The 14,333-nt window shown below is 40.4% G+C and overlaps 1 protein-coding gene across 1 annotated transcript in view; it reads right to left on the bottom strand.

The window, feature by feature from the left end:
* Window positions 1-792: 792 nt before the first annotated feature.
* The window catches only part of malrd1 (MAM and LDL receptor class A domain containing 1), a 36,751-nt gene continuing 23,210 nt past the window's right edge, over window positions 793-14,333 (bottom strand). Inside the window, 13 exon segments of the mRNA XM_020586452.1 lie at window positions 793-1,914; window positions 2,005-2,112; window positions 3,546-3,606; window positions 3,692-3,788; window positions 3,909-4,000; window positions 6,319-6,385; window positions 7,848-7,973; window positions 8,302-8,580; window positions 8,952-9,153; window positions 10,296-10,453; window positions 11,519-11,680; window positions 11,807-11,935; window positions 13,137-13,317. Coding sequence (XP_020442108.1) covers window positions 1,822-1,914; window positions 2,005-2,112; window positions 3,546-3,606; window positions 3,692-3,788; window positions 3,909-4,000; window positions 6,319-6,385; window positions 7,848-7,973; window positions 8,302-8,580; window positions 8,952-9,153; window positions 10,296-10,453; window positions 11,519-11,680; window positions 11,807-11,935; window positions 13,137-13,317 — 1,755 coding nt within the window. The 3' untranslated portion in view covers window positions 793-1,821.

Genomic DNA, 14,333 nt, shown 5'->3' on the forward strand with positions numbered 1-14,333 from the left:
AGAGGGACGGAGACTGCATCTGGAAATGTGTTCACTGCTTCAGCTCCCTACAGAAGCCAGAGGTACCACCAAATAATACTAGAACAGGCCAAAGACAGAAAAATCGCAATGTTTGTCATCCCACCTGTAGAATGTGACACTATTGATATTTAATATGACATCAGTAAATATGCAATCCCATGGAGCTGACTCATAGCAAATGTATTACTTACACCTGCAGTTTTCATACCATGACCACAAATTGTGTTCTGTGGAAAAATTAAGGCTACATTTTAGGTAAGGTAAAGAAATATGCTTCATTATTTGGCCAACAATTTCAGTACCAGTGAATGATGATGAAGGATCTGAAGGACTGTCAGTGCTGCTCAATAAATCTGGGTCACAGGAGGCTTTGACCGCACATTAGGACAAGTTTTGGAGCAGATTTCTACAACAAAAATATTTGAAAATAGTTATACTGTAGCTTTAAGGGAAGGTGGGCAAATGTGGGTCTTCCCAGCACTGAATCAAATGCTAATCACATCAAGTTCCATTGTTTTAATGAAAATTCAGTCCATGTAGTCTAAGATTTCAGTGTAATCACTGATGAAGCTGTAGTGTGACCTTGTTATTTTCCTTTGTCTAGAGTATAAAAAAAATCAGCAGTGCAACAGTGACACATATCTGATTGCAAAGTGTCTTATTAAAAATCCAATTAGGAGCAACAACAGAGGACAGTGTATCGCTGATCACCAATGCAGCACCAATATTATGCAACACTGGATTAAAGGGTATGAAATAGAGAAAAGGGTTTATGTGTTTTCTGCCATGAGATGGAAGAGGAGCCGGATACAGTAGCACTCTCATTATGAGAACCACCACTAATCGTTGTTTTTACATTTTAGTTTAATGCATATGAGATACATGAGGTATACAGTGCTCAATTAGCAGGTTTTAGACCTGCTCGGCTGGCAACTGCCTGTAGAGCTTCACATTTAACAGACCTTCAGCCAAGTGTTATCAGCCCTCTCTTCTCATATAACTCTGGGTGACAAACTTAATGGCAGTCTGATAAGAAGCTGCCTACTGCGCATGACGTTATGCTGTTTTCAGCATATTTCACAAAACTGTACAAGGCCCAGTCTTTTAAATAATCATGCCAAGAGAAAAAAAAAGAATTTATGATGGTATATCTGATGAAACACAGCTGAGGAGAGACCTGCCTGAACACTCATGAGATTTATAACGGCTGGTTTCACAGTGTGTTTATGATCCGTCTGCTCTGCTCTGGTTGATACAGACAGTGTGAGTCAGTTCACACAAAGCATCTGCAGGACACTGGACTTTAATTTACAGATTCAACGGGAGCAAACTATTTTGTTTGCACTTGTGAAGATTAAAACTGATCGCTAATGAAGTCAGAGCTCACTGTGTGTTCAGAAGAGCCTTTCAGATTAATGAACGGTTTCCTGCCAGCACTAAGTGAAACGTTCCATCACCATGCAAGGCACTCGCAACCATTTCTGCAAGCAAGAGTTGCACTATTACTACACTGCTACACTTTTTGGGATAATTTATATATTTAGAGTCTATATCAAGGACTGTTTGAAGGCAATGCTTTCTGAAACACTTGTGTCTGCAGCTCATCATTTTGTAAACATGCATAAGAGTTTCCAGACTATGTGGTACAATTTGCACTCCCATTGCATTAAAATCATTGCTTTTATATTTTATAAATATATAGCTGTTCACCTCTTTAAATGTAAATTTATTGTGGACACAGTTTGTTCAGGTCTTAAATTCAATAATCATGGGCAGGTTTGCCTCCCTGACAAACAACGTTTAGCTTTTGTGGTCAGCGCCTTTAGTATCAGGGGAGTAACTGTACAACGGGTTGGTGAAGGATAGCTTGGCATCTCTCCAGGTCAAACCCTGCTGTGGAAGGATAAACACAAAAAGACATGCATCATGTCACTAACATTTGCACAGATGATTAAGAATAAAGATTGAGCAGAAGCACCTCACCTCCACCTCCCTCCTCCAAGGGTAGACACTGATGGAAAGCCCCCGACCACCTCTCCACCAGGGGTTAACTCTGGAACAACTGCCTGGCCTTTCATCCAGAGATGGGAGCTAAAGGAAAGGGAAAAAAATCACGAACGGTCTTAAAATGAGATGAGCCTTAATGTGTGAAAGTGCATGAAATGCAGACGCAATTAAAATCAAATTGACCCGTTACATGACCATAATTACACCTCTAATGCCCATAAAACATCTCATCATCTTTTAGAGGTGGAATAATTGTGACTGTTTCCATGGCTCGGTTAAATGAGCACTGAAGCGGATCTGTCTGTTTTGTGGAGACACCAGTTCACACCTGCACCTCTTTATTTATAGCTGTGTCCTCACTGAGAGCCACATGAAAGCAAGCATGTACAAAGATGCCAACACAGACAGAATATATTATGATTTATGTGTATGTGTTATAGAAAAGGCTGTTTTGTGAATGTCATACATGTTATTAGTAGCACATACGTCTATAATATTCTGCATTTCATCAGGACTCACATGTACACTTTTAAATCATACATTAATCTCCATCATCAGATTCAGGACAGTTGTGGCTCTCAACATTACTCTTATCACTCGATGACACTCCCACGCAGAGAAAAATGTGTGTGCATGCTCACACATACAGCACATTCATTTTTCATTACCTTGACACACACACACACACACACAGTTGTGATTTTCTCCATTTGTGTGGCCACTCACTGACATTTTGCATTCGCTAGCCACTTATCCTAACCATCACAATTACATGTCCAACCCTAACTAAGCAAGTCTTAAAGGATAAAGTCGGTCATTTTCTATATTAACAGAATTTTCAGCACTCCACATATAAATGACTGGCCTTATCTTTTACCCCTCAAACAGCCCTTTAAGTTGTCAGGACTTGAATATTCATGATACTTTAAGTACATTTTGCTGATAATATTTTTGTATGTTTACGTGACTACGATTCTGAATGCAGGACCTTTACTTGTAATACTACGATTCTGAATGCAGGACATTTACTTGTAACAGAGCATTTTTCCATCGGTACTTGTACTTAAATAAAGGTGAATACTTCCACCACTGCACCTGTGTCCTGTGTCAAAACCTAAGGTGTTCCATTTGGTTAGGAGTATATCAAAGTGCTGTTAAATAAACCGATTATTTTTTGGCACTGTAGCTTGTGATGTTGCATTTGATCAGATTATCTGATGCAGTTATTGTGTCCACCTGCTGGATATGCACTCCAGTGTGTAGCTATGTACTGTATATATAACCCACACCACACAAAAGCACAAACATGCAGCTGCATATAAAATACAAAAATCAATAATCCTAACTCAAAAATGTAATCTAGCTGAAAGGCTTGACAATCACCTTCTGACCTCCTCTGATGTTAAATCCACTTATTGAATAAATGTGGTTGAAAAATTAGTTTTATACAGCTGAGAAACCTAATTCTGCTTTAACGGAAGTCTCTGATGATTGATTAGACATTTTTGTGCTCTGACCTCTGTTTTCCAGTCAAAGGCTGGGCTATCCATCACCCCATAATCCATTGGGTCAGGCTTTCTGTGGAGCCAGCAAATGCACTTTCATCAGGAACATCATCATCAGCAAAAGGAGCAACAGTGTCACTGTCGTAGCCAGAACTCACATTAAGTAGCATTTTTTCTTGTACAGAGCCAGAACACAAACAGCAGCTACAGCTACAAGCAGCAGAAGACTGATGGCGATACCAATATACACAGCACCTAAACAAGATGGAAGCACATGTAAGAGTCATATAGAGGATTGCCTTTAATAAAATGCAGAGAAATTAACAGGATATGCATATATTTAGAGCCAAGGGCAGAGGCGGATTTCGTTATTACCCAGCTGTGTGTCCTCTGGTTTTGGTGTCAAGGTAGAGAGAGACGGCTTCTCCTTCACATGGCACCGGTTACCGGTCCATCCTGGATAACACCTGCAATCAGATGCAAAGAATCAGTTCAAAGATGTGAAATTGGTGCTTGATGTTCTGCAGGGGTCAGTGAATCAAACTAATTTTATTAGCATAGCACCTTTAACATGGTTTACGGGTGGCTAACAAAGCAATACAAGTAAGAGGCAAAGGACAAGTGCTGCACACCAAACTTCCAGCACCAAGCTAAACCTCCTCTCCCAACCACCACACCAGCCACGTCTTCTCTCTGTAAACGTATTTGGAGGCAGAGAAAGTGCAATGTAACAGGGAAGTGGGACAAGATTTATTCCCACAATCACAGACTGAGAAAATACAGAACTGGGAAACAACCTCAGAGGCCATCGTCCTCCTCTTCAACATGACACTCTGTAAAGGCACAAGGACTGATTACTGTAAATCTGAAATTAAAGAAATGTGGTAACACTGGCAGAACAACAAATTCAGTAATAAACCCACAGTCATGAGCTATTGTATGTGTGTGTATTGCACACACTCACTCTGCCCTCCTCATTTCTCTGGACTGAAATTACTTTGAGTATCTGATTTTCTAGACTGCAAGCTTTAATATGTTTTCTTAGCACATGTAATATCTAATAATCCTCAGGTTAGTGTTCCAAGATTCAAGATCCATTTTTATTGTCGTTCTTCAGTGGTACATTACAATCAAATCCTGTTCCTCCAAGCCCAACAGTCCACAGATTAAAAAGCAAAAAACATAAATATTTATGAGGTAAGAAGAAGCGTTGCACTGAAGAGGAAGAAAACTATAAATATATAAGAGGAAAAATATGTAAAAGGGGAAAAAAACCTAACTTGGCACAACTGTTTCTCTTGCTCACATTTTTTCCTTGCATCCTACTCTTGTTCACATAAAATGCTGCATTTCTGGGATACAAAGTAAATTCCAAGTCAACATCTGCTCAGTATCAACTTGATTTCTTTCAACCCTGACCTTCTAATGTGAAACACACACCTCTCTGCAAACCCAGACTGGGTCATTATCATTCAGAAGGAGTCAGGGTGCTTTTTGTGTGACAGCGGGCTATCCGTGGCCTGGGTCCCCGGTGGAACCTGTTCAACTGGAGGAGCGTGATGAAAATATTGAGCCAGAGATGTCCTCCAGTGTTCTGCTGCTATCAATGCTGGAACAGCTACAGGAGCTCCACACCACACCGTGCAGTGAATGACAGCAGTAAAATCTTTTTATATAATGAAAAGAGGCAGCAGTAGCAGTACCACACTGGGGAATGTTGGACAGGAGCAGTAATCAAACACAAGGAGTCAGAGAGAGTGAGAGGCAGCAATTCTGTAAAATATCTTCACATTTCAAAAAGCCAAAGTATTTTGCTGTTCCAGCATTTTCACTGGGATTATTTTGCAGTTATATGACAGTGTAATTGCTTTGTGGACACGTTCGGCCTTATGCTGGTATGAGTGTTCAAGTCAGATTCACCAGGCCTTTTTTTTTTTTTTTTACTCTGGAGACTTGTTGCAACATGATAAATGGAAACTGTTTATCAAATTTTATAATTAGCCTAATCACTGCTCCAAAAGTCTTACAGTCAGTGGCTGGAAATGAGCAAAATGAGCATGCCAGGGATTCTTTAATGACAAAAACAACAACAAAAAACAAGAGGAACTGTTGCCAAACATCTCAGTGAACTGGCATGTCATGAGGATGAACAAACAATTTTTCCAGCTGCACAATTCACATCCATTTTTTAGAGCACGGAACCTTCTGAAACTCTCGGAGAGGATTCACTGGTGCATAATAATGTTAGTAGATCCAGCAGCAAGTTTCATAATTGCATTCTTACATTTATAATGAAATATCTCATTGCAGACATTCCAGGCTGCTGAAGCAGACAACTAGATTCATAAAAAGCCTCCAAAAGAGCGACAACAGCGTTGACAATCCTATGCCAACCAACAGTCTCGGCAAATTAATCAGATGCATGAATTTTATGTGGTCTATACACAAAGTTAGCATGGGCTGTTTAAATATTGACCATGAGAATCAGTCAGAGATTCCCAGCCAACACTATGCTGGTGGATAAATGAAGGCAGAAGCACCCTGGTTAAGCTTAGTGTGGGGTCTTCAGATTCCCACATGCTTCACAGAGCACATCTTTTCCGAGAAAAGAAACACTGGTAGGATTTCCATGTTTTAAGTCTCAGAGAGAGATAAAAGATAAGAGGGGGAGTGAGAAGAGCAGATGTGACACGCATCTTTGTTTGTGCGTGTTTGAGCGTGACCAGTGTGTAGGTGTATGTATTACTCAGCTTATGAATGTATGTCTGGGTGTGGGTGAACTCACATGCAAACAGGCCCGTGTCTCTGCACAAGGCATAAGCCGCGATCCAGGCAATACACTGGGGGACAATCTGCAAATTACACAAAGGAAACTGACCATCACTGCTGAAGACTGCATAAAAAATATATGTCCACTTCCTTTCACTCCTCACCTGACAGGAAAAGAGCATAGATTCAAGCATGTCGCTGCTCTGACATAAGGATATCATGTGTCATGCATTAACCTCATTAGCATGTACATTAAACTACATCTAAATTCTTTCTCCATAGACTGTGTGAGGGTTAACAACGTTGCCTGTTAAATACACCCCAGTATGAGACCAGTCCTGCCCAGTCCCAGTAAAGTGGCTTTGGCTTTGCAGTGAATGCAGGCTAAATAGGAGGTTTGGTTTTATTCCTTAAAAGCAGAGATGTTAATAGATTTTGGCAGCATGTAGTAATGTGTGAAGTGCGCTTTGAAGACTAAACAGCCAGACTTGAAAATGACCAGAGAGACTTTCCTAAGGCTGGAAATGAGCAGACCTGAATGAAGCTTTGGCAAGACTTGAGTCAAAACTGACTAGTGACTCATGAGAGTATAATACCGTGAAAAGAACAGCAGTATGCAATAATGTAAACTACAACAATTTGTATTTTTTAAAATCCTTTTTGTAATAATACAAAATAAGACAGTCTGTCATCGAGCGTGAAAGCCATGTTTTAATAATATGTCACATAAATTTAAAGCATCAAGAGAATATGAAATTAAAACCTGGGGCTGGTGATGGAAGTGGTGGAAGCTACACAAAAAGTTTCCTCAAAGTGAAATGCTCAGTATGTAGCCCTCGTATGTGCCACTCGTTCAATGTCTTCAAGGTCAGGGAAGCTGTTAGGTTCCTATGTATGATCAGCATGCTCAGAAGCATCTTAGGTGTAAACTTAGCCTTTACGTAATACACAAACTTACAATATTCCCATCACACTGATAGTACCATGTCATTTGCAGTCATTATGTCATAATCAGTCTCAGTTGTGCCTCTGCCCTTTGTTTCCCCCAGTTCTACCTTGTCCTGACTCTCTCACATTGCTCACCTGGGGCCATTTGACTCATTAGCTGTTTTTGTATAAATTTTTCTATTCCTGTTTGGTTCCCCTGGATTTAATGTTTTGACCTGGACAGAATGCTTGCCTCTGACCTCTGTTTGGACTCTTGATTTCCCTATGTTTCCCCCTTCTGCATTTTGTCAGCGTGAAGTGTTGCTTAAGCTACAATTGTCCTGTTGTGTTGAATAAACTGATGAACTCTGTCTACCAGCCTGTTAATGTGTGTCCCTATTCCAGCCTTTTCCATTTACTTAGGAAAGGTAATAGTAGGCTGTTGTGTCACTGAGGAATTAGCTGAAGCTATGAACCCTCTGAGATGTCTAAACAACACTGCTTATAGCACCACAAACTTAAAAAAAGAAGACTGTTTGATGCCTTCAAGGTCAGGAAATCATAAAATGAACAATAACAACAAGCTTAAAAGGGGGGAGGTTGGTAAAAACATGTTACCGTGACAACTGGACTCATCAGAGTGGAAAGGCAGACAATCGGAGTGCTGGTCACAGCGCTTCTGAAGTGGGATACAACCAGGCAAACCTTCACACACCAGTTCTCCTAGCTCACACTGCAGCATAGCTGGTGGATAAAATTAGGGGCAGAGACCGAGAAAATTGATGAAAAGTGACAATGGGTGAAAAAGGTATTTGAGTGGTGCAGTCAGAGATCACTATTAACACTGGAATTAGATTTAAAACTGACTGAATTATCTTCATGATAATCATGTGGATATTACTCATGTAGGGGCTTCCTGCAGGAACCAAACAAATCAGTACATTTCTACTGCCAAAAACTTCATTTGTTTACTATTTGTTTTGGAACCGTCTTCAACCATTTGTAAATCTTTCCTTCATCTGTAAGTCAAACTAAGCCCTACTTCACAGACACATACATATACTGTACTTACAGCAACTATACTCATCCTCTCCATGGGGGCAGTCAGGGACCCCGTCACAGCGAAGTATGGATGGGAGGCAGAAAGAGTTTGAACACTGAAAATACCCAGCAGAACAACGGTCTTGAGGAGGAAGAGTACCAGGTAGTGAGGTCGAACAATCCTCTTCATCAGACTTATCATTGCAGTCTGGCTCTTGGTCACACCGCCAGCTCTCTGGGATACACTGAAAGGAGTACGCACACTGGAACTGGTCCACACCACAGGTCAGAGGTTGAGGAGTTACTGGCCCTTGAGTGACATAAGATACATCTACATCCGTAACTTAACAAACCCTTTTTTACTGATTTTAGTTTACACACAGCAAACATTGGTGAGTGAGGAATCTCAGAAAACAGTTATAAGCTATGATGCTAATGGCTTCCTTTGAGATCACAAGAGCTGCTTCCTCAGAAAGTCAGCACAAGACATAGTTCATGAGTGAAGGGAGAATGGAGGGGTGAGAGTGAGGAAACAATGCAAAATAAATGCAATTGCATTGTAATGTAATAAGCACAGTGTTGGAAGGACAGGAAATGAGGAAACAACAACAACAACAACAAAAAACAAAACAAAAGGAGGCAACAAGGGCAAAGGGGACCAGAGAGAGGGTGATTCTTTACCTCCTACCATACATTCTGCAGTGTAGGAAATGTCATCCAGGGCAATGTCTGTCCACATGTCTCCACCCACCTCCGCCTGGAAGGTCACTCTGAAAGGTGCCGGGTTGGACAGGATGACTTTAGCGTATGTCCACTGGTTGCCATGGTTGCCGGTGGCCGCCCACATCATCAGACTGGTACCATTAGGTCCAACAGTATAAACCTGGTGAGGTGCAGGCCAAGCACAGAAACTTTAAGTGTCATAACTTAAAATTAAAACTGAATTTTGTCTTTAAATAAAAAATTTTACAAAAAAAGACAACAAATATGCCATAATGAAACAGCAACATAACACAAAATCAACAGAATAAGAAATTGTAGGCTGAAACTTCTCACATGAATGCTTACCCTTAGTGCAGCACTGAAACTTAAAATATTCCCATCACATTAATGTGATGGGAATATTATTTGCACTCACTAAATAATTTAACATCAATTTAATAAACTTGCAGAAAATACACATTTTCAGCATCTCACTATAATTATAAGAGAATGATTTTGTTTTTATCTTAGACCTCAGCAGTACTGAAATCCTTACCGAGCTCTGGAGTTGGCAGCAAGTGAGAATAATTTACTATCTTACAAGCTGATAGCAATTCAGCTGCCTTCATCCAGTTCCTTGTGTTGTAGCAGCCCCTGAAGGGTCACCCCCACGGGTCTAGGCTGTGGTGATCATTTCTTAGTGTCCCCTGACACCCTTTCTGTATCTGCAGCATGTTTCATTATTTAGTTGTGCTTTCTCACTTTGCAGGATTTTATCTTAGTGCTGTGCTTGGGTTGTGAAATTGGCTTGTGTTTTGTCTATTTGCATGTGTTTTCTTAAGCTGCCATGCGCCGAGATCTCAAGGGCACCACAAATATGAGTTATGGCAAATTTGAGAGCATCTAGTCAGTGACTCCATGTGGGGCACACTTCCTGTCAAATAATTTTTTTAGCATTTGCTCATTGTTTGTTTTGAAATTAACCCATCTAACAAAGACAAGTAAAAAGACATTAAAGGATGGATATGATAATGAAGTTTGTAAGGTGACGTGCTTTGATAGATTATTTCCTGCCCGGCAGGCTTTCATTCCTTCCTGTGGGTATCGTGTGATTGACAGTAAGCAGAGTGTAATATAATGTAGTGAGAAGCTGAGCAGAACAGGATAGAAATTTCTGACAAAACTAAATTAAGCCTTCGCGTTGAATCTGATGGATCATCTGACAGCAAATGATGAAAAAACCCAAACATGTTTGATGCCTGATAAAAACTAAAAACATGAAAACATGAATCATTTATAGAAATGTTACTCAGATTAGATCACCTTCAGCGTTCCCATCCTATCAGAGCTGTGCATGAAGAACCAGAAACGCAGGTGACACAAGCCAATGCTGGCTGGAAATGGACTCCTGGTTGTCACCCTGGCAATGTCGCCCTCCCTCTGAGTGGCCGAATGTATGTACAGGAACTTCCCTCCACCCCCTTGGGAGATAAATATATTACATTCACATTTGCAGTATAGTTATGTAAGGTACAGTATGTGTAGTATTTCAATGTGATGAATGACAAAGCTGAGGCGGTAAAAGAACAGTCACAGAAAAACTCTATTCAACCATCCAATTTTAGCTTTATTGCAGGAAAGAAATCCAATAACTTTCATCTGTTGCTTCCCGTATATATAATATTCCGACAGAAGACAGCATTTGTGAAATGTTGCCTACAAACAAAACCTTCATAAAGCTTCTTTAGCTTGGCTAGGCTCAGAGATAAGACAATATCTGTGCCATGGCAGGACAAAGTGGGTGTTTTCCACATGAGTTAAAAGGGATTTAAAGCCATCACAATCCACAGCTCACAGCAAACCCTGCTCCCACCCACACCACTGAATTCTTCTCTTCTGACTCAAAAAATACAAAGCCTATGCATCCATTCAGAAAAAAAGTGTTTTCTAAACCACTGTGTACACATATTGCTCAGTCATATAATACTGGCTGCAGAGTACACCTGCTTATTCATGCAACTATCCAATCAGCCAGTCACATGACATGATCACATCAAGCATGAGAATGGTGAAAAGAAATGTGATCTAGTGACGTTGGCTATGGCATGATTATTGATGTCAGAGTGAAACTGGTGATTTCTCATGAGTAGAGGCAATTCACTGTTGGTTTCAGTGTCTGTATGGGGACTGTTGAAAACACTATTTGTATAAAAAAATACACAGACTTGTCCCTTAATCTCAGTCAATCATAACTTGAATGCCAGACTGAGTACTGTATCATATCTGCCTGGAGCAGGAGTTGAATGATGTTATTACAGAGTGATAACACACAGAAAGGAGGTCCGGTGTAACCATGAAGATGAAGGTCCCCTAACCCTAACAATATAGTTACTTGAACCCACACTGAGCTTTCCCAAAACCAAACCTCAACCACAGCATTTTCACGAAACTGAAATAAAACAAATGAAGCCATCCTGCCAAGAGGAGAGTCAAATCAGAAACTGCAATTTCTAGGAGACGGGGTTGGCAGCAGAGAGGGTACTGACCTGGAGTGTGGTCAGTGTGAGGTCCAGCTCCTGGCGTCTCAGTCTGGGCACCAATCCTCCAATCAAAATCATCATTATGATCCTGATCAAGCTGGCAGGTGTCTTGCCACTGATCTTCCTCCATATTGAAATTACAAGCACCCGGTGAGCCAACTATATGGTCTATGTGAGAGATACAGACAGAAAGATTTGGAAGTAAAAGATGAGAGGTCTGGGTTGAAAACTTGTTTTTCTGAGGTACAATAAAATAGATTCACTTTCAAAAAGCTATTTCCCATTTCTACTCACCGCAGTCTACCTCATCTGATTCATCAGCACAGTCGGCCTTGTTGTCACACACCAGGTGGGACTCAATGCAGTCGCCACTCTGACACACAAAGTCTGTGGCTGCAGGACAACTAACTGGCTCCACAGCATCTATAAACACACAGGCAAATCCAGAAACAGATCTGAAGGGAGAGGAATTACGATTCATATTCTGATTTTTTTCACCAAGTAATATTACTTTATTGTTTTTAGGCCTTGGCCATTAGACTTTTCCTTTTCCATTCAAGTTAAATAGGAGAAAATGCAACAATGAGCAACTGTGTCTTATTAAACACAGCCTTAAACACAGAAGGAAAAGAGATGAGGTGGATCAGAGAGAGCACACACAGAGCATTATTATGTGTGAGTGTGTGTGTGACTGTGTGCATAGGCAGAGACATTAAATTACAACTGAAATGAGGAAGAGTTGGTTCCAGGAGGTCCACGGGGTTAATACCATCATAAAATAATCTCAAAACCCATTTAGGCATGCTTTTAAATTTGATAGAAGTTGTGTCTAAGTGGCATTTGGTTTTCAACAGTTTGCCTGCTTGTCCATCTCTGCATGCCTCTCACTGTTTTGAGCCATGTCTCAGCTTGTCTGCAGGTCAATATTTATGTCTATGTGTGTTTATATACTGTATGAATGCTAGAGAGGCCCTTGGCACCACCAAAAAACATCTCACATGGTGTCCAGCCTTGTGCAGGTCCTGTTTAATGTGTAACATCTGTCTTGGACATAAACAAAAGGGGTCAAAGACTGTCATCACAGAGACAATCTGACTTTCCTCCTGTTAAACAAATTAGCTGTCTTTTTCCTCTTTTCTCTGTCCAAATACAGAGTGCGCCAATGGCAAAATCAATGTTTATAACCTGAACTATTAGTTGGAATAATAGAAAATAATGTCAACATTAATATCTCATAATAAAATCTCACTTGTGAAGATTATTGGAAGTATGCTTAGATAAAACAAGGGCAAACGATAGCAGGAGGTACTGTTTGTTTAATGTGATTTGGGCCACTTTGGCTTTAACCTAAATGTATGTTAACAGGCTAATGTTTAGCAGGTGTAATATTTATCATGTTCATTATCTTAGTTTAATGTGTTAGCATACTAATTTTAGTATAGTGGAGGTTGATGGAAATGTGATGAGTTTTCCAGGTACTGTAAAATGAAGTATTGGACAAAATTTATGTGATGCTAAATGAGAAGTCACCAAAGTGATTAAAAATTATCCTGAGGGGAAATACTTTTGTGTACCAATCATGTTTAAAGATGCAATGTGTGTACTGTTTGTACATGTTACCTACTTGGGGCACAATCTATGTACTCCAGATCATCCAGGGCAGCTCCTCCACTCACGTCCCTCGAGCGGATCCCCTCAAATATCACCTCGAAGTTCCTCAGCTTCCTCAGGGGGACCTCAGCTTGGTTCCACTCGTTACCCTGATGCCCCGTCTTTTTCCACAGCTCCAACAAATTGTTCTCGGTCTGTGCAGGAAAGCAGTGTTGACAAAAGACCATCATGTGGTGGTGTTTTGCATACTGCTGTGGTTATACAGTACCACTAGAGCTAACATCAACGGTTCTCTTTCAGAGCCTCAAAGTGGATTCAGAGCTACAGTAGTAATATCTGTCAGGATCATACAAGTTGAGAATCATAGAGTCACATGTCCAGATTGAAAACCTTTATGAGCTGAAATTAACTTGTGGGGACACGATTGCTGCTGAGAAACAGTGAATGTCTTCTAAGAGGAGTTTGATTAGTCTTGCACTGTAGTAATATGCTCCCCTGCTTTGAGACCTGCTATTCAGACTGAAACTGTAAGGGTAATGGATTTCTCTCATGCCACATATGGAACATATTAAAAGATAGACCAAGTTGTACTCATTTGTAAATCCTCTGTCTTTTCCCATGGTACTTGGCAGGCACTAAATCAGGACTAAAACAGCTTTGAAACAACAAGTGTGACTTTGATGAGGGTTTTATGGATGTATGTGTTTTGAGCCAGCATCTCATTGGCAGTTTGTAAAGATGTGTCAGTAGCATGAATGAGACATTTACAAAATCAGACCACATTAAATTAATGATACACATTAAACCAAGGAACATTTAAGAACAAAGGACAACACAGTAGAGAGCAGATTATGTTGCACAGCAGCTACACAACAGACGCATGAAGCAATGAATAAAACTAAATAAGCATCAAAATCATATCTGCTGATATTGTACTGTGTATTTTTTTCAACCAACCAAGAACTGACCAAGAAGTACTGTAAACCTCATTGTCAAAAAAGCTATCAGTGAATCATGCTACTTCTTTGCATCAAAAGGAGCCAGTTGAAGTGGTTCGGGCATCTCATCAGGATGACTCCTGGGTTCCTTCCGCTGGAGGTTTTGCTCAACGGAAGAGCTAGAACACAACTGATGGATTATATATCTCATCTAGCCTGGGAACACCTTGGAAAATGTTGCTGTGGAGATGGATATCTGGACTACCCTGCTG

This window comes from Monopterus albus, unplaced genomic scaffold, assembly GCF_001952655.1.
Source record: "Monopterus albus unplaced genomic scaffold, M_albus_1.0 scaffold405.1, whole genome shotgun sequence".
NCBI classification, from domain to species: Eukaryota; Metazoa; Chordata; class Actinopteri; order Synbranchiformes; family Synbranchidae; genus Monopterus; species Monopterus albus.